Consider the following 25,542-nt stretch of genomic DNA (forward strand, 5'->3'; position numbering starts at 1 on the left):
TTATTATTATAGTTTTCATTATTATATTATAATTATTTCACCAATTTTGTTTACAATGCAATTTAGTTGTACCTGTTGCAATAACAAATTAAGTTCCATTCTATAGTTCAAAACACAAAGTCAGAGCCAGTAACTATTCGCTGTATTGCCCTCAGAAAACAACCTAACTAAACCTTTATGACTCATATTTAAAGCAATTTTTGTTTTGGTGAAGTTAACAATGGAACAGGTTTGAAAGGGTCAGTGCCACACCAGATCATTTTTTCTGTATAGTTACTGTTAGTGCCTGATATTTTCTTCCCTGTTTACCAGCCCTTAAAAACTGATGTTTCCCACACCACAATGTGTTTTTTATGCACTATCTTAAATTTTTCAGATTTTAGATTTTGTAGCTTTAACTTCTTTTTCTTTCCTGAATTTTTCGTTTCTTGTTTTGCCCTCTGATGTGAAACCATCTTGTTTACTGATATGATGATAGGCAGTCCAGGAGTACTGTTGCTTTGTAATGACCAATCAGAATCAAGTATTGAATATAACTGTTCTGATTTTATTCAACTTTAAGGAGTCATTTTTTAAAATGATAGCCCAGTACTCTGGATTATCCACAGATTTTCCCCTCATCAGTTTTTATCCTCATCCTCCTGCCTACAAAAATAATAGTCTCTTTGAAACACTGATTTTAATGGGGCTGCAATCGCCTGCAAGAAAAAACCCAGGCGCTATTCAGCGAAGGCGTGAGTCCGGTACCAGTCCTGTTCTGCTTCATGTATTGAAAGATGAAGAGCTTCTAGTTGAAAAATGCGGGAGAGGAAATAGAGGTGAAAATGCCGTAAATGAGGTGATCTGATTCAATTCAAGCAGAGGAGTGTAATTTATCTCACTGAGAACATTTACAGACTCATTCGTGGCAGTAACGCAGGACGGGAGACTCCAAGATATGTGTCTTAAGTCATTGTCGAACAGGTTGCAGAAGGCTCAAAACATTCTTCTTGTCGTGTGATACTGCAGTTTAGAAATGGAGGTTGTGACTGCTCGAAGAAGGATCTTCCTGTATAAATATTTGAGTGTATGTAATGCTTGTGCATGTTTCTCTCAGAAGCAGTTCACGTTCCCAGCCAGGCCTTCTTTCTGCAGTGTTTGGATTAGCAAAGCTGCAAGGCCTTCAACTTCACATGTCTCCCAGGAGTGATTTTCCTGGCTTACTAAGCTCCAAAATTGCCATCCCAGTGTAGAATATTACAGATTTGCAAGCTAGAGGAGAAACCCATGACTTAATAGTTTCAACCCAATTTTCTGATTTTTTTCTGAGACAGCTTAATTAGGTCTAAATCTGCTCGGAAGAATGTAATGTGCGTTCACCCTTAGAGGGTGGAAAATGTGGAAATGGGCTGGGGATTATAGAATGAGGGAGGGGGAGACAGAATGGGGGAGAAAAGGATATTAAAAGAAGTAAGAGCAGGAGGCGGAGCAGCAGAGACTGTCAGAGATGAAGAGAAAGGAGAAATGGATTGATAGGGTGAGAAAACGGAGAGATGGTGTGTTTGGAACCAAAGCTGATGCACACGCATTCGCACACACAGAAGGTTGTTTCATCAGGGTCAGTTCTCTTGTGAGGGAACAGGCCAGCCTGACCCAGAATCCATTGCCTCAAGGCAAGGCATCATGGGGTTTTATTTTTAGTGGGGAATCAGTGCAACCTCACAGTGGTTGGTCACATACACACCAACACATTCAGTCCACTGTGTCCACACACGCATGAAAATACTTAAAAACATTGTCCGATGATAAATGATTTTTTTTTATTTTCTAGCTCGAAGCACTTTTTCTGTCTTGAATATAAACTAACATGATGTTTTTTGTATGTTTTATAATCTCACAGACCAGACACGGACATCACCTCATCCCTCCATGATCAGGTGGATAAACTTGAGAAACATCTCAGGTACGTCAGCACACTCACACCATCTCTCAGCTGTCAGTCCACTTCCCTCCTTAGTCTTCTCCTGTCCATTCTGTTCAGTGGGGCGTGCAGATTAGAACCAAGTTCACAAAAAATAAAAAGCCAGCTTCAGGCTGGGGGAATTTGTTGCTCTTTGCCTCCAAAAGTTTTAGGCCGTTGACTTTTGGATGAAGAAAAAAAATGTATTCACTCGGCCCTTTGTCCGTTTATCTCTGCTGTACCTGTTAGCAGCCCATCAGTTTGCTGATAAGTGCTGCAGCGCTGCGTGATGTTCACTTTGTAGTGTTTCTTATTTCTTTGCTCTCCCTATTATGTGGGCCTGATGGAAAACACCAAAAACCAGAGGAGACATGGATGTGCAGTCAACACACTCACGCAAACACACACAATTGATATCAAAGGACCGCTGTGTATCCCCTGGTATTCAAACAGCCTTAGGCTTTTTCTCTGTTACAGGTTAAAACCACCTACCTGCCTGTCTCTCTCTTATACCTGTCTCTCTACTCTGGGTGAACTCGGGATCACAAGTGATGTGGAAAAAGGACAGAGCATAAGGGAGGGGGCAGGAGGAGCTTGAATAGAATAGATAAAAATACCACTACCGGTATATGAAATAACGCTTTCTACAGAGTAAGACATGTTGAACTAAACAAGTTAAAAAAAGTTTGAAGAATGTTGCAATCATAGATCATATATTGCACTTGAAGATGGCTATTTCAAAAACAAGGTTTTGGGGATTTTTATCTGAGTGGGAGGAAGGACTGTTTTAACAGCCTGGAGGAAGAAGCTGTTCCTCAGTCTGTTTGAGATTTAAATGTCCTGTATCTCTTTTTGTAGGGGAGGGGGGGAACAGTTTGTCACCAGGGTCTGTGATGAGCGCCTGGCTTTCGTTTTGTCTGCCAATGTAAATATCACTGAGGTGGGGAGGTACTGAAGTCGGAATGAGAAATAGACGGATGTGTTTTTTCAGGACTGAAACTGACAATGGTTATTAGTAGTCAAGGAGGCCAATGACCGATATTTGGAGCCGATATTCATTTGCAGTAAAAATGAAAAAATTGGTGTCAAAATTTTGAATAGTACAAGCTCCAACACTTAACTTTGTTTAAATGCCTTTAAGCATATGTTTATTAAACAGCTCCCAGGCTCAGCAGAATGTCTTATTAAGATCATTAAAAGCTTAAAAATAATGATATCCTGAAGATTTTCTACAGTAAGTTTTCTGTGTGTAACCTATCAGGTGGTACCATGCATGGGACAATGCTAAAGAAAGTAGCAACTGCAGACTGAGAGGCGCAGCTGCATCAGAGCCAAAATAACACAGTTTTCAACCAGAAAAGCACTCAGGGAGCACAGACTTCCACCAAGCATATTGTGATTGTCATGCAGAACTTTAGTCCTACTTTAATGTTATACTCCCTTTCAGCAGACTGTCTGCTACAATTTGGCGTTAGTTGCAGGTTTGTATGATAATTTGTTACCTGACAGTGTTGAAAATTATGGTGACTCAGTACATGTTTCATGTTCCAGATTTAGTATCCAGAATATTTCCAGGATCTGGATCATACTTTTACATCTGTCAGAAATTATTGTGACCTGTCTTGTATTGTTTTGCAAAGCAATTTGACAATTTTTCGTGGGATTATATACACATATGGTGAAAACGTCCCAATCTGGCAATGATAAAGAATCCTTTAAAAAAATCCTGGATCCAGACGGTGATCCAGATCACCTCAAAAATGTAATCACCTCTTCCTTATCCCATTTTGAACATTTCCTGAAGGTTTTATCAAGATCTGTTTGTTACTTTTTGAGTTTTGAGACAAACAAACAAACAAACAGACAAACTCTCCCAAAACATAACCTCCTTGGTGGAAGTAATCAATTTCTTATCGGCCGATGCAGATATGCCCTAAAATACAGAATATCGGTGGCTGACAATTGGTCAATCCCCAGTTTCAATGACCCACTCAGCTGCCCTCACCACCTGTTGGAGGTCTGTCCTGTTCTCTGCAGTACAGCTGCTAAACCACATCATGAAGCAGAGGTGGACTAAGATAATAATTATAATAATGATGATGAGGAGGAAGCAGTTATAGGGAAAAGTTTGGCATTGCCCTTTACAGACATTATTCAAACATACTCAAACAAAGCCACATACAAACATACACAGACACACCCAGGGAGCCTCTGAAATGTATGTTCATGTGTATTTTTTGCTGAAGCATTGTGACTCACTTGCACACACACTAATGCTCATACACGATTACACACACACACGCACCACGCACACACACACTCACTCACAGGCACTTTTACTCAGATGAATCAGGCGGTAGATGCAAAGTGTCTACTCTCAGAGCGCCTCCAGAATAAAAGCTGTTTTCAGCTACTGCCACTACCACTATCTGGCACATTAATATGTGCACACGGAACATGCAGACACTCCCATCACAAACACACACACACTAACACACACACACTAACACACACACACACACACACACACACACACACACACACATACACGTACACTATAGTTGTAAAAGGCAAATCTTGCTTACATCCAAACACACACACACACACATATACACACATGCACACACACACACTCACGCTGAGGCACCTGTTTACTATGGTAATGAGTTGCAGCGGAGGGCAAACATCTGTAGCAGCACGACCCTGTTGAGACTGGGGGGTTGTCACGCTAATCCCACAGCAACGCAACACACACACATACACACACATGCACACACATGCAAGTGCACACTCCCTCTGCCTCGGTCATATGAGACTGCCAGCATCCTTGTGCTCCCAGACACCCACAAACACACGCTTGCAAAGAGTTGCTGTCTCGTTGGCATGCAGTTTATCATGTTGCTCTGCAGTCTAGCTTGACACTCTCTCCATCTGCACTGTGGCTTGCAAATTACTTTCTGCTGCCAAAATAATACAGCTTGGAGTGTACACATTTTCTATCTTCTCATCTGCCCTCTCTTAGATTCTTTGCAGGTTTATTTTATCCCTATTTCTTCATTTTCCTTGGCATTTCCTAATATGATACCTCTGCTTTTACAGAGAAAATCTTTTGATTTTGGTTCACTTGAAACCGTTTCTTTCCTGCCATTTTCCTCAGTTTGTGTAAGATTGTGTGATTATATTTGTAGCTGCCCATTGTATGACACTTTTGCTGGCAGAAAAAGGATCATCTCTGTTTATATTCAACAGTGTGGTGGAGATTTTGGAAAAACACGGCCTTCAAAAACCCATCTCATTTGTGAAAAACAGCCAGAACAGCGAAGAGGAAGCCCATCAACTGATGGTGAAACTATGCCGCCACACTGGCCGCAAGTATGGGCTCAAAGGAGTTGTAAAAATCAAGCACAAATATATTTTTTTGATTCCGTGTTGAAGTTTTACGTACATGTGTGCAGAAATCCTCCAGTGAGTGAGACAGTGTGGAGAGGCTTGTTGCAGGATCTGCTGGACATGCAGCAGAATGTCTACACCTGTCTGAAAGCGCAGACATGCCACCAGGTACTGCACCACCCCCACACAGATGAGCCCAGTTATATCACAAAATCCCATCCCATATATAGTGAGAATCCACCTTCTTCCATTCAGAGCTCAAGGCTGTACCATATGACAAATCTAAAACCTTTGTTCCATTTGACTATATCATCCCTTGAATTATGTGCCCTCTCCTCTCTGACTGCTGCAGGTCTTTGTCGAGTCTCTGCTGTGCTCCAGCCGGGTGGAGAACGTGCGCCTGGCAGGGCAGCTCATGCACTTCTCCAAGGTGAACAAACTCTGACTCCTCTCTTTCCTTTACAGTGTTCTACTACGTCCATCAGGGTCTTCACACTTTTTTAACCACCCCTTCTGAATTTAAAAGCCTCATCACTCACTAGATTTCATGTTTTTGTTTACTAGGAAAACCAGGATGTTCCTGTCAGCTTGTCTTTCCGGGGTAAAGGTTACGCTGTGAAGGTGGCCTATGATAACAGCGTGGAGTTGGTGCTGGCTGCTGCCAGAGAGTACTTCAACTCATCCACAACACTGACGGACCCCTGCATGGGCCTGGCCAGGTGAGGAGGAAAATGATGTGACATTATGAAATAGTCTTTAACATTTGTCTCTTTCATCAGTGGTTACTTTTGGGTCTTTTTGCTCTTCTGAGAGTAGAGAAAAAAATGCAAACACTGCAGGGACCAGGACTAACTGCTTCACCTGCATCTGTTTTATTTTAGTTAAAGGGCTAGTTAAGATATAAAGCACTTTGAAAAGGGACCATGATTTATCAAAAGTAAGATGAAACTCACTTCTTGAGATATAGTTTGTCTGCAAACCTAAATGTGTTACCTTCTTTTCATGACGTTTCCCAAAATGGAGCCTTTCATCTGTTTCTTGGTAGTCTCACTTTCACTGTAAACATCAAGTTACAGAGACTTCTCTCTGATTTACTTTGGCAGTAAAAATTAAAAAAGGAAACAATTTCCTTACAATTTACTTCCACACAACAGGTTTTCAATTTCCCAACATCATAATGTACATTTGTAAAAATCAGGCTTTGTCTGGTCCGTCGTTGAGAGGAGATGAATTGAGGTTATAATTTCTGATGCATGCCAGATATTCCGGAATTCTGAAAGCTGATTGCTTAATTAGCTTAGCATCTATCTAGTATGTCCCTCAGTACAACTTTGATATTTTTTGCTGCATTTTCAACTCATGCATTCTGCTTAAAGGGTTGAATAAAACTTCAGGTTACTGTCAACAGGAGCTGAGATATTAGGACTGTGGAATGTAGTAGGTGATTTTCACTGTCAGACAGAAAAAGGACAGAAGAGCAGAAGAAAGCTAAATGGGAGAGTGATACAGCCCGTGCTAAAGGCTAATTAGCCTTTAGCACATGCTGTATCACTCTTTAACACAGGGGCTAAACTATTTGTGATAATGTTGACTCCAACCCACAGTCATCAGTTATTCTGCAGTGGTCTGTTCAAACATGAGAGTCTATCAATAAAATAAAGAGTGAGGTTACGTCAGCTCTGCTTGGTAGATGACTAGCAGGACATAGCTAACCAGGATTTACTAATGTTACACATTACAGACATGTCTCAGAGCACCGGGCTACCAGCTGCGCTAAATATAAACAGCTACTAAACTACAAACAAACTGACAGTGTTAACTTGTTGTCACGTTAGCCTACAGATACGTTGGAGCACCAGGCTAACATGTAGCCAGCTGCTACAACGTTTGCTTGATGTCACGTTTCAAACCGTATAGCTAACTGTACTGATAAATACCTTACCTCAGCGTGTTGTGTCCAGTAAAAAGTTGTTGTGAACAAAAAAAAATCTCTATTTAATTCCAAAACAAACACACACACCTTGCTAAAAGTAATTTACGACAGTGTGCAGAGACTTCAGGACGGAAGGTGGCAAGGGAGTCCAATTAAAATGGATCCTCCTCGTAGTCTCTTTAAATAAAAAAAAAAAAACTTTGAGATTTTATTATTAGGAAAATTAATTTCTATTACCACATAAACACACATAAAAGTACCAAAAACCGCTACCGTTGAGCACTGGTACTGATGTCCAGGTACTAGTCATCAGTACCGTATTGTTTGAAAGGTACCCATCCCTGCTCTCCATGCTGACTTTTTTTCTGCAAACACCAATGCCTGTTGATAGGTCAATACTACTTGTACTAAAAATGTGCTAAAAACAAAAACCAAGCTGCTTCATACCCTAAAATCCACTACTACAGATTCTACATTTCTGTGTAGGATTTAAGCTTGGCACACAGGTATGAAAAGTAAAGTGCAAATATTTCCAAGCTTAAGAACTTGTCTGCAGTCTGAGATGATTTCTTTTTACTGTTTTCCTGACATTATCTTTTTTTACGAATGGATATACATTTTTTGAGACTGACATAAAAACACATTAGTAGTTGCTTATATTTTATCTCCTTTGTAATGTAACATGAAGTCTGCTCTAAGTTTTATGCTAAGCATTTGCAAGAATGTCTGTTGCTAGTTATAGATCTCAGAGGGGGGCCGCCGGGTGCCTAACCTCCCCGTCTGTTCCTTATGGAGAAGTGGGGCAGTAATTGGGTCGTCACTCATTTATAGTAACTAATGTAGACGCCCCCCTCCAAACACTCGGACAACATCATCAATTGTACCAGCCCTGCTGTGTGTGTGTTTGCTGCATGTGAATTTGAGATATGAGACAGAAGGCCGTTTCCAAGCATTCGTCCTGAAATTAATCAATTTCCTGTGTCCCCATGATTAAAATAACTGCTCCACAGACACACATTTTATCCTCTGTACTGAGTACCAATGACACATGTACCAGAACAAGTACACAGAGACTCCTGCCTGTGTCCTGAAAAGGGTGAGGTTGGGAACACTGGGTTTACACAAGGACAGAAGGTATTCCTCTGCATGAAAATCAAGGGAATCCCCTCAGACTGCTAGATCCCACGAGATCAATCAGGACAGACACAGACAGAAGAGATCTCTCATCTCTCATCATATCTCAATTTAACGCTGCACTGACCAATATTTTTACATGATAGTGTGTCTAATGACCTCAGTGTTAGCGCCTGGGTACTGTATGAAGCGCCAATCCCTACTGTGCAGACTTTTGGTTTCACTTTTTACAATACAATGCAAGGATATGTTTTCTGCTTTTATATAAACTCAGTATTTGTAACTCAAAGGCTTAAATTCTTAAAATGTAGTTGGGTGCTTTTTCCAGTTATTTTGCTGTGGCTCAGATACAAGATACAAATTAGAAGTGGAAGGTCTGTGTAGTCCTTTCATTTCCATTGATCCATAGGTTGTCTGACCTTCACGCCGCACAGTGCAGCTTACCAAGTTTGTCATATTTTGTATCACATCTTTGTAACACACGGTAAAGCTCAATTTTCTCAAATTCAAGGTGAATGTGATCGCATCAATACTTTTCTCCTGGAGTTTCTAACTTTTTATCTGTGTTGTTAAACTCACAGTCAGAGCCAATATCTTCCTTCCAGTTCTACACAATACGATTCTACAATCCAAACAGATATAAAATCAGTCAAAATGTTTTTTTTTGGTGAGAAGAAAGAGGACAACACACATATTGCAAAAACTGCTGTTCATAAAAAAAATGGTGTAGCATTTGGAAGTGAGCCCAGATAATTTTGTGTTCAGTTGTCGCTCACGTGTTTCAGAGAACTTATTGTGTGTGGCCTTGTGAGATTAGAGCAGAGTAACACAGGAATGTAGAAAAAGGGGGGAAAGCAGAGAACTAGAAAAGGTCTCAGAGAGCACAGACCTCCTCCAAGCGTATGATGATTGTCACGCAACTCTTTAGTACGACTTTAATGTTATACTCCCTTTCAGCAGATGTATCTTAGCATCCAGATTATTGCCAAGATCTGGATCCTACTTTTACATCTGTCAGAAATTATTGTGACCTTGTCTTGTATTGTTTTGCAAAGCGATCTGACCATTTATCAGGAGGTTATTTACACATATTGTGAAACCAGCCCTATCTCACAATGATAAAGAATCCTTTGAAAAAAATCCTGGATGCAGACAGTGATCCAGATCATCTCCAAAATTTAAACACTTCTTCCTTATCCCATTTTGAACATTTCCTGAAAATTTCATCAAGACCAGTTTGTTAGTTTTTTTAATTTCGTTCAGAGACGAACAAACTCTCCCAAAACATAACCTTTTTAGCGGAGGTAATAATGGCATTGTTAGATTTCTGCTTAATTTGCTTCTTTGGTTACAAGTGGTACAAGGTCACGGTGTTCTGTCGAAAACCACTACCCGTGCTTACCTGTGTGCCCCTCTGGGTTTGTGTTAATAGTAAAAAAGTAAAAACATTGAGTGCATGCTGCAGTGCTCATTGTGACTAGAATTAAAAGTTTTGCCAGCATCTTTTCTGATACAGTATACACACACACACGCCTGCACACTCTTCACAGCACAAGTACGTAATCAACATGCCCTCTCTCTCTCTCTGTCTCTGGTCGTCCACAGCCCTCTTCGTTCCTCCGCTCTTATTTGCCAGGACAAACCTCTTGTTCCTGGCAGGAACAGCAGCCATACTCAGAGAGTGGGAGGCTGTGTGATGAGCGAGAGTGTGTGTTCTTTCATCTGCTAATAATACCAAATAAAGTTGTGTGTTTTGAATTGCTTGTATTGCGCAGGTTGTTTCAGGCTCCTCTTCTGTTCCTTATCTTTGTTCACAAACTGTGAGGGGTAAAGAAAACTCTTGGTCAGAGTGTGTTTTTCATTGAGTACACACCCCAAGGACAAGTCTCCTTGTCTTGGCTGAACACAACCCATCATCAGAGCTCCTCTCTGGGGTGTTGTTTTATGTGGGATTTATTTATTCTAGAATAAATCAATCATTTTTTTCCTCATGCTGTATTTAGCTTTTCTGTATCATGGTGTGATAAAAACAGGAGAATTACAAAGTGCACTCATATCTGAAACACACACACACTCGCACTTTGAGTGTGCTATTACATATGCTAAGTGATGTGCTACATAATCCTATTAAGGCTAATGAGTGTGGATTGTGCTGCAAGAGAAAACTCCCCTGTTGTAGATCTGTCAAATTAGTCGAGACTTTGTAAATAAATCCGTTTGGGTGGTCTCATGTTTCTCATCGTGATGTTCAAACTTTGCAGCTTCTGATTCACTTTTGTAACTTTGCATGTAACTTTCAAACTGTGAGGCAAAAAAGTAAAAGCTCTAAAAGTCATTCTCACTCTGAATGTCAGGACAGTCGTTTCTTCAAGTATTAACTAAGTCAGTCACTGCTTGTGCTTTTTTTAAGAGTCATATTTTTGGGCATTTTTGCCTTTTTTGATTGGACAGTTAAGGAATGACAGGATATGTGGGGATTAGACTGTGGGGGAAGACACGCAGCAAATGGACCAAGACTTTAACTAGCGACAGTTGTGGCGAGGACTTTAGTCTCTGTATGTGGCTTTTAATTCTTACCCTTCTATTTTTAAAAGAATAATTAATTAATTCAAAGATCAATACATCTTTCTTGGAAGCCAAAGTAATCACCTTGGGCCAGTTGTTCAAAGGTAATCTGATCGGATTATGGTTATCAGATCAGATCAGTTATTGAAAACGGGTTGTTCAAAAGGAAAAGAAGGATTTTTAAAGCTGATTAGATCATGTAATCCAATCCCAGTTTCAGTCTGGATCAAACCTTCATTTTGTGTTTTTCAAAACTTCTTTGTGGGATTTTGATGACTTTGATCCCCCCCAAAAAACAGGATTATCTTATTCCTAACAGGGGTAAGATTTCAAGATGGTTGTCAAGAAAAAAATGTTGTAAAACTTCAGAATTGGTCAAATAATTCATTAAAATCATTTAGTGTATATACTTTAATTTATATTTTACTGGTGTAATGGTTACAGTAATTAAGTAGATAAAGTAGGAATAGTAACGATCTTTGCACTACTACTACTACTATCTACTTCATTGGCAGGTACATCGGACAGAGACATTTACATCCAAAGTAACGAAAGAAAAAATTTCTGCACAAACTGGCTAATTCCCAGGATAAAGAATTTAATGCAACGTTTTGGTCATCGACCTTTTTCAAGCTTGAAGCTTGAGGTTGGTCTGGTTCTTTAGGCCCAGGTTCATCATAAGCTTCATCTCACACACACCCCTTTTCCACCAAGCTGGTACCAGGGCTGGTGCTAGAGCCAGTTCGCAGTTGGTTCAAGTGCCAACCGGTTAAGAACCATTCGCTTTTCCACAAATGGGTGCCGGCTAATTAACTTATCTTCTTCTTCTGTTGTTTCGCTTACCCCAAACTCGTCTTTTTAAAAATGGCACACTTCCGGGTTTTTACTCTCCTTTGGTTGGTCACTAATCCCACCCCCTGATGTAAACCCGTAGCCCCCCACATAACGTGGTTCTTTCTGCTGGCCCAGCAAAGAGTTGGTGCTTGCCAAGCATCGGTTTTGAAAGCCAGCAACCGGTACTTAGTCTGTAGAAAACCAAAGAACTGGTGCTAAGTCTGGCTCTGGCTTCGAGCCAGCCCTGGAACCAGCTTGGTGGAAAAGGGGTAAGAGAGGAACACTGTGTCTTGTAGCGATGTTGTGCAGGTGAATACACGCATGTATGATGCATTATTATGTTTTTTCCTGTGCATCCTTTATTTTTTTAACTATTAGACATTTAGCCTTTGTTATTTAAGAGGTTTCCAGAGTGTCCATGATGCGTTTGTTAATGTGGTGGCTCAGGTGAGGATTTGTAAAAGAAAGTGGAAAGAAGTGGATATTGATGTTATTTTTGTGTTTTGTCTCAAAACAAACAAAAACTTAAAGTGACCCCATGTTGGCTCCTCTACCTGTTGTTCTTAACAGAGCTGGTAGTCCACTTCCAATACATTGTCTGATTTAGAGCTCTGGTAATCTGGATATGGTAATCCTTAGAACTGTGTATCTGGATCAGGGTGATCCAATCCAATGTTACTTTGAAAAACCAGCAAAAAACTAAGATAAGCTGCGTTTCCACCAAGCAGTTTGGGTCGGTTCAGTACGGTTTGGGACGGTTTGGTACAGTTAAACCTGATCCCGTTTGCGTTTTCACAGCAAACTGTGCCCTCTCATGGTAGGTGGTGTGTAAGCCGGATGCCGGAAGCCGCAGCTGGTAAACAATAGCACGACGCCGTAGCAGCTTACCCCGCTATTAAATCAAACAAAGAAGAAAAACGCAACACAGTAAACAAAGAGCACGGATGGAAGACATGCAGCATTTCGTCCTCTCTGTGATTATCATGTAGCTCTATGTGACAAAGTGCAATCAAGCTTTGTTTCAGAGAAGTCTGTGTGCCGCCAGGAGAAATGCAGCCGCTGTTGGGGTAAGTGATGATTCCTTTAGACCAATCAGCGGTCTGCTGTGTGTTGCTCCACCTTCCGAGAGCGGATCGGTTCAGTCTGGCACCCACATGAAAGGGTCCCAAAAAAGTAGGTTGGCTCGTCTCGGTTTTTAGGGATCTGTCCCAGGATGAGTCGGTGGAAACACTGCAAAAAGTGCGCTGTACCGAGACGAACTGAACTGGTCTGCTTGGTGGAAACGCGTCTATAGTACCTGATCCTGGATAGCAAGAAATGGGAAACTCCAAGCTGGTTCCTCCTGAAGGGCACAAACCTTTAACTCATTAATTATGCATCTAACAAATGAACTAAGTTTACCCTATTTTCTTAAAACCACACAAAAACTGAGCCTTTGGTCTACCATTAGTTTGATGTCTTGAGTTGTTGGCCAGTTTGGTTTTTACCACGATTGACCAACAGTCTTGCTAAGTATTGTAAAGTCTCAGTATGAGGAAAAAAACACTTGTCATGTTTCTTAAAGTATGAACAACATGTGTTACATTGTTAAGTTTATGCTCTTAACTGGCTGTTGTCTCCATCAGGGCGTGTCTCCAACTGATCACAGACTGTCCTCCAGCTATCCAGGATGAGCTGGACCTCATTAGTGCTCTTGGCCAACTGGCAGACTTCAGCGTCAATATCCTTCCCCTGCAAGGTACTGTGAGATTTCTCTTTCCAGTGAACAAAAGCTGCTCAAATAACTAAAAGGGTTTTAAAATTTGAGTCTGAATTTGTTGCCCAAACAACAAAAGGAGTCTCCATTCAAGTCTTCTTCTTTTAACTCAGTCATGCAGAAGCTGCACATACACTGTCTGTCACCTCCCTTCCCCATGCACCATCCAACATGTCCCCCTCCCTGCTGTCAGTCCCTTCATCCCTCCATATGTCACCTCCTTATAACACTTTATTTATATATAGTGTTATTTATGGTTCAACTGTTGAGCAAACAACATCTGTCTGATGGCCTAATTAGGATTGAAGTGTTAGGTCTCTGGTTGTTTGCTCCTTTACACACACACAAACACAACCACACACGCCAGCTTCTTTTTACACGTCTGATCCATCTGTAAACCTGACCCATCAGTATTCACCTCCACACTCTTTCTCTCACTCTGCTCTGGCTTCACATGGTACCCCAACCCAGCAGTTTTCCAAGGCATGGCTCTCTCCTTTTTAAGGAGACTGTGGAGCCAGAATGAACCAGCCTTGGCCCCACATCGCCTCACCTCTGAACCAAGGTGTTGTTTGCCTCACAGGCCTCTGCTTTCTTCCCCCTTTTGCCCTCATCAAACTGAGCTGCCAGCACAAAACCGCTGTGACAGAGAGAGCCAACCTTTTCTCTCTTTGCATCACTTATCCTAGAGTTTATCTTTTTTCTCCACTCCTTCTTTGGCCCTTTACTCCCACTCGCCCTTCTCCTCACTCCCTGCTGTCTACTCACATCATCTTTCCTCTGCCAACTTATTCTCACCTGGAGTAAAGCGAGGACATTTGAAAACTTAGAAAGTATTCAAACTGAGTAAAAGAAAGACAGGGGAAAGAGAGAATTTAAGAAAAGGAAGTGCTCTTCAGTTATCTCTTTTTTTATTTGTGGCTTTATTTTTCCTCTTTGATTATAGTCAGATTTCTATTTCCAGAGCCCTAGCGTAGACTTTCTCCTTGGCCTTACCTGAAGTGCCTTCATCGTAATTTTTGCACTCTCAGAAGACCCAGATACAGTCCACACTAGAAAGACAGAATACTTTTCTTTGGAACAAATATAAAAGCCCTAGCTCTGTAACTTTGCGCACTCTTGAGATAAACATGCACAAAGTTTGAAAGAATTCAAGCATACGTAATCCATCTCGGGCTGTCTCCTGCAGCCCTCCCACAGAGCCTAAGGCGAAGCTTCCAACACATCACCCTACCCAGAATTCCCTCAAGGCCTTGCCCTAAGTTATGCCAAGCCATAAAGATCCTCAGCAGGGTGCAGAGAAAGTACAGAGGCTTGTTGAGGCACTAAACATGTTATTTCTCAGCTTCTCCGGTGAAAGTTTAGAAAAATATGGAAGATAGTTTCTGGAGAGTTTCTGTCTTCAACTCAAACTGTGAAGTTTGAAACCTCTCAAAAAGTCATACAGTCCTGTGAATAGCAAATACGCTGAACTTTCTGATGTATTGGTGCCAGACAACGACCATGGAGTCTCATATCCTAACTTAACTAATGTCTGATTGTGTTGAACACCAATCAGCCATTACATAATAACCAACAAATCAGTATTAATCACAATCTAGACATTAGGAAACATGGACTCCATAGTTTAGTCTTATTTTTAACATGACAATCCTTCAATCAAACAATAAATGACTCCAGAGGACAGTTAGTGGGTACAAAATCATAGACATAAGATCTCATATCAGCTCAAGTTATCAAAAGTGACTTTAAAAAGATAAGCAAGAATATGCATGAAAGGCAAATAATTTTGGCAGTCCACCTGCAGATATTAGATATGAAACAGTGGCGATTGCTCTAAGACTACAAGGGAAGCTCAGCTTCCCCTAAAATGTCCCCAAAAAGTGGTGATATGTTCTGCTGTGTTTACATTTCATTGACAAAATATGCGCTAGAATTCCTTCATCTTTTGTTCAGAATCAGCTACCTATCACAGGTAACTGGCTCGACCTCCTTCTCATTCATCCCTGCAGCGTCTCAGCGCTTTAACACAGTCGGACACTGAGCGTCTTCTGACTTCAGCAGGGAAGCATAGAGTGGGTTGTTCCACTGTGAAAACTGGACGGTCATAGGATAAACACTGGGCTTTGTCCCGCTCATCGGACGCTCAGCGTCTCTAGGGGTTTATGAGGCAGTGGGCTGACCTGGACGCTGGGCTTCTGCATGATGATTTGATGATCTGTCTGAGGCCGAATCCCTTTTTGATCGACAGTGAAATGAGCCAGTCAGTGATCCTGAAGTATAACCCTCCCCAGCAATTATCCCCAGCGAGTTTGCCTCTCTTAAAAACGACAAGCTTGAGAGAACACTGGTAAAATCCCTGTAAAAAACACCTGGTTGGTACGACAGGGTCACAGATCATTTTCTTGAAAAGGAACGAAGGGTAGAATTTACGTTTAAATAAATTAACAAATATATATATATATATATATATATATATATATATATATATATATATATATATATATATATATATATATATATATATAAATATAGTTGTTGATGACATATTTATTTATGATATACCCATCCCCCAATCATCAATATTGGAGAAGGCTAATGGGGCCCTGAATCTGGTTAAAAAAACGACCCAAAACATCAAACAGTCAGTGGGCTTGTCTGTTTTTTCTGCTTTCAGCACAAAATCTTCACTTGCTACCATACATATCCCCACACTGACAGATGCTATTTTAAAGACATCATCAATGTTACTCATTTCCCCTGATCATTGTGACTGACTGATGTATGTTAATGTAATAAAAATAATGGGCTGGAGGTCAGATTTTAAATATTTCACAAATGCAATACACCCAGTTGCTGAACCCAAGATAATTTTTACTGGTAAAAAACAATACTTTCCACTTTATTGAAATCAAGTTTCAACTTTTTTTTTACATTGAAAGAAAAAAAAGGTTTAGACCTAGTTTGTGTTTCTTTAAAGTTTCTTCATGAGAAAATCTTGATTTTGGGATAAGTCTGTTTTGATATGTAATAATAAAAAAACGTATGTTATTCAGAATACTGTGAGGCTCCAGTTTTACCTTACCTGTACCCGAATAACAATGATGAAAGCATGTCTGACACTTCTCCTCATTTCCCTCCCTCCCAGTGCGTCTGCGATCAAACCGTCTGTCGCTCATAGAGGAATGCATCGCCCACAGCTCCACGGCCTATAAGCAGTCCACAACTCTGCTGCGGCTGGCCTCGCTCCTCAGAGTGGCAGGTACCCACAGACGCACACACGCACGAGATGTTCTGTCTGACACACTGACCTCGTTGCATCATCTGTTTCTTTTCTTTTGAGTTTTATTGCATGTATTATTCATTGAACATTCAATGAACGAGACTCTCCCCTGCTGGCAATTTCATGACAAAGCTCATGAGATGAAGCGAGAACGCACCACCCACATGGGGAACGGAGACTAGTGTGCGTGGGTATTTCTATCAAATGCACTGATGTTTCTCACACACGGGAGGGGGAAACCATCTTCACAAGCCATGTTACTTAGCCACACACACTCTAAAGAGGAGAGAAAATTTCACTCCATTGACAGAAAACCTTGAGCACATTTCTTGCGTAGCCATGAAGCCACATTTCTGCATCAGCCTCTGTGATTAAGGCTGGTCTTACATCCTGTGAAATGAGGCGGTTTCTGTCTGTGAATTTTGAGCTGGATGACTGAAGTTGGGACAGATGCCAGCTTCATCGCGTGTCTTTGGCTGTGCTGTGGACGGGGCACGAGGGCTGATTGGTCCCAGTCAGCTGCTCATGACCAGTCTGGTGAATTTCTGGCATGTCAGAAATTTTGATTAGCCAACACTGTGCTCTCACACAGGGAAAGATGAAATGGTAAATTTCGTGTGAAAGCAATAGAGCACCCCTTGTGTGTTTGAATATAATGAGCAATTACTAGTAAGTAATTTCAGTACAAGTGAAACAATAAAACTAATGGTGGGACTCAATGAAAAAAAAATCTAATCAATTAAAGGCTTTGTAATTAATTAATCATGAATACTGTAATTTTTATGGCATATCAATAGTTGACATGAAAGTAGCTTTTATGTTTTCAAATCGATTTCGGTGGATGACTGAATCAATTTATAGACATATACATATGGGTAAAAAATAAAAAAACAAAGAACATTTTGTTTATTTTCAATTGAACATAATTTTTAAATGTAAGGTGCAATTTAAGACATTACTGCAGTATAAGCGGGCACTGTTTACAAGGCTCAACTACAAAGTTCAAGTAGTGTTTTTACTTAATCAGATTGTTAAAATTGCAAATATGATGACTAATTACTCTTTGAGTGATTAAAGCTGGAGATGCGTAAATGTTACTTTCACTTCTATAATTCAGCTCCCTGGGTACTGTTGGCCATGTTAAAAAGACTCAGCCTGGGGTCTGGTTGTACTTTGAGGGTCTCCTTCTCCCTCCATTTGTTTTGAAGCTCAGCTTTTGAGTTCTTTTGTTTGGGATGATTTTAGATTTTTGTAGAAATTTGTGGTGTTTACACTTGAGCTTATTTGTTTTCTACAAAAACTGACTCTTCAGTATTTTGGTCAGCTGCTGCAGAACAGCACCAAACTGCCTCTTTTGTGCCATCCTAACCATAACACTTGCAGTAGAGCAGGTGGGAGGGAAGGGGAATAGAGAAGAGAAACTGAAACTTAGCTATCGATCTCATGCAAGTATTGACCAATACCAACAATGCCTTTAGACACTTCCTTTCCATTCAATTGTTTTTGAGTTAAATTTTCAATTCTCCAAGAAACTGTCTCACCCAAAATGTTTGTTGTCAGTCTGGTGTGACTATGGCACTTTCCATGTAAGGACGTATCACCATGGGCATCTCTGTGACTGGTATGCAAGAAACTCATGCACTGAGAAAAAATCCTTGTAATCTATATAATATAAACAAATATACTGTGTTGAAATTTGTTAATTTTTTAAAATCATTTTTTTCTGTCTTAATGCATTGTAATTAACGTGTTAAAGTCCCAGCCCTAAAATCAACATTTTACACAATCGCACAGGGTCATGTATACTCTACTGGTATATACAGAAACAACATGAATCCACATTTTTGCTATAAGACTGCCATTTTTTAACAAACTTTACTCAGTTTAAAACACCCAGCCGTAAACTGTCTGTCCTCTGTTTAGTCCATAGTGAAGTTTCTGTTTTGAGGTTTGTTAACTGAAATATTACTCAACCCTACCCTTAAGCAAGCTCAAGCTTAGTGTTAAGGTGTAATTTTGTGTGAACAAGTAAAATAAACTGTTTCTAGGGAACTTTGTTTTCTTAGCTTTAGTTTACATAGTTAAATTATACCTTTAGATATTTTATATTGGGACTTTTAGCACCTCCTGTGTTGACATCAGACATCCCTTCATAAAACTGACGTGCTAGAGTTTAAAATGTCATCCTATTGCTTCTTGTCCTTTAAAAGGACATCGATTTTGAGTATTTTTTGTATCTTTCCTTAAACCAATATGTGCTAGACTCAGCTGTTTTCTGTCCCTCCCCATCTCCTCACTTGTCCCTTCTTCTGTCCTCTTCCTGAGTCCTGTCGCCAGTCGAAAGAAGCTGCCAACTGGCCTGGTGGCTTTTCTGTGTCTTAGCTGCTCACATTCAGTCAGCGGGCAGCCCTCTCTGCGCAGCTCTGTGGGGGAAAAAGGGAAGGCAGAGGGAGATGAGAAGAGGAATAAACAAATTTTTAAATAAATAAATGCAGGGGGGGAGTCTTTTGAAGGGCACGTAGCTCTGGGGCTCCTTGGTGAATATTTAATGCAGGTATCACCAGCACGCCAGTGAAAAAACCCTAAGGGTTTGGTGCCTGTCTCTGCTGTGTTAGTCATTCAGTTTATGTGGTAGAGGTCAGAGAAAAAGGTGTGTCTGCCAAAGAGATTCAATAATTATGATATTCCAAATAAGAAAGCTATATAGGACATGAACATTCAGTAAAAAAAAATAAAGAATTCAAGGTGAAATTGGGGCTTATTAGCCTTTTTTTTTTTTTTTTTTTTGACATTTGTCACCTCTGATCCAAACTCTTTGATTGGTCTGTCAACAACAGGTAAACTTCGATCCAATTCCCGAAGCGTGTCTTGAAATAAATGCCAGAGAATGTCCCCCTTAACAGCTTAGTGTGAACTGACACACACACACACACACACACACACACACACACACACACACACACACACACACACACACACACACACACACACACACACACACACACACACACACACACACACACACACACACACACAAACACACATACATTCACACTCACCACTCTGTATTCAGGTCTTGACAGCTTTTGAAGACACCCTTTAACCAGCCACCCAGAAAATATTTGACCAACACCTCCTTGTAGTAAACACAACACTTCTATCAGTCACTTGCACACAAACACACACACATACACGCTCACACACAAACCAAAGCACATTTTTTTATTCTTTGATCTTCCTCCCTGATTGTTTTTTTTTCTGAAGTTCTATTACTGCCTTTGATTCTCTTGCTCTTCTGTCCATCTCGATTTTGTTAATCGATCACTGTCTGAGATCAAAGCTTGTCCAGAGTTGCAGCTGTACCAGTCAAGCTAAAACTATGCTACTAAACTCTGATATATTTCTTTACAGTGGGAGGGCTTTTATTGTCATTTCATACTCGTTCTTTGAGATCTACAAAGGCAGCAATAACTTCATTTGCTGTAGACAAAGTTAATAAGTATTCCTACGCTCTGTCTGTGGTGCAGCTAATGCATTTAGACATCCCTTTACTCCAACTCTGAGTCACATATCAGTGTTGGTGCAGTGCATCTTTCCTTTATAAAATGTGTCTTATAATTGTGAGTGACTGTGTGTTTAGGAGATGACAAGGCCACACGAAAAGGCCAAGTGCTGATCCTGCTGGCCGAGCAAGCTCTCCAGTGTCTGGACTTCAAGGCCTCCTACATCCACTGTCAGGACCTCATGGCTGCAGGTATGTTGCTGTCAGATTGCTCAGAAAACTGTTCAAAAGCTGATATCAAACTTCCCAAGCTGGCCGCTTGCCTTTCCCTCATTTGGCTTAGTAAAAGACAAACATAAAGGGAATGTTCCCAAACAACTCTCCTTATCTTCCAACCTCACTCGAGTCTCAATCGAGGCAAATTATGATAACAAAGTTACACTGAGTTCATGTAGGAAAGTGTTGATTATATAAAATGTGCATTTTGTTCCACTCTCAACAACCATTCCCAGTACTCGGAGTTAGATTTCATCTGGCAAAAATACAGCGGAGACATCAACGTGTCAGAAAACACATTGTTTTCTCATGATTTTGAGAAAATGGAAATGACTGGAAATGATTACTGTGATGCTATTTCTTCAGACTGTTGCCCCAGGAGGAAATTGAATCCTGTCCATGTAAATTTCAACACATTTGAATTTTCATACACAATCATGCACAGTGCTTTATGGGATGCAGGATGCTAGTAAGAGGGTTTAGAGACCTCGTAAAGGAAGATCTTTGGATCATATCTGAAAGACAAAGAGAAGAAAGATGAACACAGTTGCTTGATAATAGAGACTGAATGACTGTAAGATTTGTGAACAGTGGTGAATGGAGCAGCTTTTCATACTTGCAGTTTCAATCAGGTCCTACTATCTTCCTCTAACTTTAATTTTTGGTGGCTGTGAAGCACTATTATTGAATTATTCGTCATATAAGTCATATTGTTCCGAAAGTGATTAAAAAATGTTAAAGATGCTATGAGGAGGATCTGTTTTAATTGCACTCCCTTGCCACCTTGTGGCCCAGAGTCTCTGCATACTGTCGTTACTTTTAGCGAGGCATGTGTTTGTTTTAGAATTAAATTGAGATTGGATCTAAACAAATTTTCTTTGTTCAAGACAACTTTTAACTAGACACAACGCGCTGTGGTAAGGGACTGATCAGTACAGTTACGTAGAACTACAGTTTGAAACATGACATCAAGCTGATGTTATAGCAGCCAGCTATATGTTAGCGAACTGGCGGCCTGGTGCTGTCACGTATCTGTAGGCTACTGTGACAACAAGTAAACACTGTCAGTTTGTAAGTCGTTTAGTAGCCGTTTATATTAAGCACTGCTGGCTGTCCAGTGCTATAAGACATGTCCGTAATGTGGAACGTTAGTAAATCCTGGTTAGCTATGTCCTGCCAGTCATCAGTCCCCAAGCAGGGCTAACGTAACCTCACTCTTCATTGTATTGATAGACTCAAGTTTGAACAGAACACTGCAGAATAACTGCTGACTGTGGGTTGGAATGAATATTATCACAAACAGCTTAGCTCCGGTGTTATAGAGTGATACAACCTGAGCTAGCTGTATCACTATCCAGTTTAGCTTTCTTCTGCTCTTCTGCCCTTTTTCTGTCTAACAGTTAGGCTTCAGTGTCCACCATTACTACAAAATTAATCACAGAAATTGTTGTTAGCAGAGAAAAACACAGATCTCTGTGTTTTATCTCCTCTCACTACTAAACTTCGTCAGCTGGCGTGGTGTTGTCACAGAGACCTAGACGTGCCGTAAATCAATCCGGTCCTGGTCAACCCGAGCTGGAAGCTAAGGAGTAGCAATTTAAAATAACCTGTAACCAGCAATATTGGCGCTGACAATCTCATTTTAAAGTGTGGATTATGATCAGGCACATATCTTGAAGGGAACCTTTTTCAAGATCACTTTCAAACTCCTCACAGCCTCTTTCATGTCTATGTGACTGTTTAACACTCAAGCACACTTACATGTGAAATCTGGTTTAAAAGTTTGGATCACTTTTCAAAATCTCTTTGACAATGGCCCCAGATGTCTTTGAAATATGCACAAGGCTTCTTTGCTCTTCTTGTGATCAACATAATGGTGTAACAGTGTCTTTTTTGTAGCATTGAAATGCTACTGTGTGCTGTTGAAGCTCTTGCCCAACAAATTATTCACCATCAATGAGCCACACAGTATCCATAATGTATTTTGTTTTCGGGTGTATTTGCAGCCAGCCTCAACCTGACTCTCAAAGAACTGCAGTTTTTTGCGCTTCCACACAGGCTTCATATTTTTGGACCAGAGTGTTGTTGCTTGGTGCAGAGGTGTAAAAAATTGCAGTTTCTCTAATGGCCACTTGAGGCTGGCTCCAAAGTATGTCAGCCCCCATTGGCACACTCCTAATTAAAAACTTTCACAGGCAAAGAGAAGACAGACAGCTTATGCGCCTTGTAAGGAGAACGATCCCACTGACTCTACTAATTGGGCTTAAAAGTGGTCATTGTGGTCATGGTATTTTGCCTGACCCTTTTTGTGTTACATCAAAAAAAAATATATATAGTGAATTGCATTTCACTGTCTTCCCAGCGTGCTGAGGAAGAGCAGATGGTGTGGAAGTGAAAAAGGTGTGGGTGAGAAATAGAAGGTGTAATCAGATAAGCACTCCTGTTCTCTGTCTGTGAACGCAGAGGGAATAATTGAATCTATTTGTAAGAATGAAGTCAGGATGGCAGCGTGTTGCTTTGTGACTGTGATAAAGTTGGAACAAATGTGGCACAGTTATTACAATGCACCAGTGTGATACTTTTTCAAGGGGAAACTTGTTTTAGAGTTAAATATGTATTAATGTCTCAGAAGCTTGGAAGGTTACACCATACTGTTATATCCCTTTTTTCGGATTGTGTCCTCTACTTTTTTGCTCTGCACATACTCGGTATAATCCACTATGTTTGTTTATTTATTCAGTACTCTGAATCTTCTATGTAATATGATTTAGGTTAGATAAGCAGAGATGACAGACGCTGATAGAAATGGAACTGGCTATATTGCTTGATATATCAGATTGTTCAGTGTAAGAAAGGCTGTTTCTGTGACAGCTCGACTTCATGTTCTGTATCATCTCCACCAGATGTGGATGGAGTCTAAAAAATAGACTAAGGTTTTTTTCAAAAAGGGTATCCGTTTTTACTCATCAAATGAACTGCAGGCAAAACACTGATGGTGAATTTTGAATTTTGGGCTGTTTTTAATTATGTGAAAAACTCATCCAATCAACCTCTCATTAATGAGGCGACTTTAGAGGTCATCGTCACTTCAGTTTCCAATAGTATCATCTTTTTTTCTTCATTCCCCTTCTCTTGGCCTAACTTTACCCTCCCTATGTGCTCCTGTCTTTCTGTTCTGCCTCCAGGATACAGTCAGGCGTGGGAGGTGTGCAGTCTACTCGGTCAGTGTGAAGGCTATACAGAACTGGAGGCCCGGCAGGAGCTCCTTGCATACTCCCTCACCCACTGTCCCCCTGACAGCATCCACAGCCTCCTGGCTGCCTCAAGTGACCTGCAGACTCAGGTCAGCCCTCATAGTTTGACACCATTTGTGAGATTTTTCCTTTTCCAAATAAGTGCAGCATCTTTTTTTGTGTGTGCAGTTTTTCTCTTATAAATAAAAATGTTTGAGTGTTTGTGTTAGTAATCTTATAAGAGGTATTGCAGATTTTTTTTCATTATACAGGTTATTTTCACCACTGCTTTCACAATGCAAATTTCCATGCTGTGGTAATCTAAAGGTCTACATTTGATTTGAGCTTAAAAACTATAAATTAGTGGACTGGCTGATAGGGTTGGAAAAAAAAAGAAAATCAATATATCAGGATTTTTTGTTTGACAATATCAAAATCGTGATTCTTTGTCTAAAATCGGTTTTTTTTTTTCTTTTCAAATTTAAATCTTTCATTTCAGAACTATATTTGAAAAAAGTTACCACTTTTCTCTCTGACTCATGTGATGTGCATTTTATAGGAAAATATGGTTCCTGATATGGTCTGTAGACATTATCATTATTATCTAACTTTTTCACATGGTCTAGTGTTAAAAAAGTAAACTAAAAATTGAAAAATGTAAATATCAAAGAATCGCAATTTAAATTGAATCGGCACCCCAAAAACTGTAATAAAATCGAATGGTGAGAAAAGAGTATCATTCCAGCCCTATTGGCTGATGTATTTATGTATAATACTTTTTTATTCTAAAATAATACACTGGAATGTAATATCTGAAAGACACTTAGCTGATGGGCGGAAGTAGAGAGAGAGGTTCAAGAGGATAAATGGTAATCGTGTGTATGTGGGCACACCCTGGCTACCCCCATGTCACTGCCCTTATTGTTCCACCCCAGTCTGAAAGTCTGGACAAGCCCTTTCGCAGAGGCACATAGTGACAGTCTGGTATGAAAGCTAACAGGCTTTCAGGTTTGTTCAACAAAAAGCTGGAGGAATGATGTCCATACTTGAATTTCAGTTATAATAGTGGGGGAAATACAGTCATTGTCAGTAATCAATAAAATGTCAGTGCAATTCAATACAGAACAATAGGAAAGATACTGTTAAGTTTAATATGATGTGAAACAATACAGTTCAATTTTTTTTTTTTTTCGAATTCAAATTGTTTATTTTAGTCTTTGTTTATAAACTGGATTGGAAAAATGCGCCACTTTTCGCCAGCAGAGGGTAAAATGTTTCTCTCTGACTCATGTCATGTGCATTTTATGGAAAAATATGGCTCCTAGTAAAGTGTGTAGACATTATCATCATCATTTAACCTTTTCACATAATCTGGTGTTTAAAAAAAAAAAACAATTAAAAATTGCAAAAATTGTAAATATCGAAGAATTGAAATCAAAATCGGATTAGCGCCTGAAAAATTGTAATAAGATCGAAATCGCAAGAATAGCATATCTTCCCAGCCCTACTGTACAATATGAAAGGATACGACATGGTATGGCAATACAATACTATTCGATACATGCTGTATGCCTCTATATGCATACCTCCTAGCACTGGACTTTGACAAAGCAGGAGATATACACCCCACCCTGTGCGTTACCATCTTGTCTCTGGTTTCTTACCTTCTAGTTCTCTGCTGTAATCCTTATGTTTGC

The 25,542-nt window shown here is 40.2% G+C and overlaps 1 protein-coding gene across 1 annotated transcript in view; it reads left to right on the plus strand.

Annotated features, from left to right (window-relative positions):
* The window catches only part of nbas (NBAS subunit of NRZ tethering complex), a 221,581-nt gene that overhangs the window by 71,272 nt on the left and 124,767 nt on the right, over positions 1-25,542 (plus strand). The window contains exons 27-35 of the mRNA XM_074685126.1: positions 1,880-1,942; positions 5,189-5,311; positions 5,395-5,497; positions 5,682-5,759; positions 5,894-6,048; positions 13,421-13,533; positions 16,700-16,813; positions 20,475-20,588; positions 23,798-23,955. Of these exons, the coding sequence (XP_074541227.1) occupies positions 1,880-1,942; positions 5,189-5,311; positions 5,395-5,497; positions 5,682-5,759; positions 5,894-6,048; positions 13,421-13,533; positions 16,700-16,813; positions 20,475-20,588; positions 23,798-23,955 (1,021 nt within the window). The remainder of the gene's footprint in view (positions 1-1,879; positions 1,943-5,188; positions 5,312-5,394; positions 5,498-5,681; positions 5,760-5,893; positions 6,049-13,420; positions 13,534-16,699; positions 16,814-20,474; positions 20,589-23,797; positions 23,956-25,542) is intronic.

Source organism: Halichoeres trimaculatus, unplaced genomic scaffold, assembly GCF_033239565.1.
Source record: "Halichoeres trimaculatus isolate MK-OKI-2021-1 unplaced genomic scaffold, fHalTri1.1 fHalTri1_scaffold_13, whole genome shotgun sequence".
Taxonomy (NCBI): domain Eukaryota; kingdom Metazoa; phylum Chordata; class Actinopteri; order Labriformes; family Labridae; genus Halichoeres; species Halichoeres trimaculatus.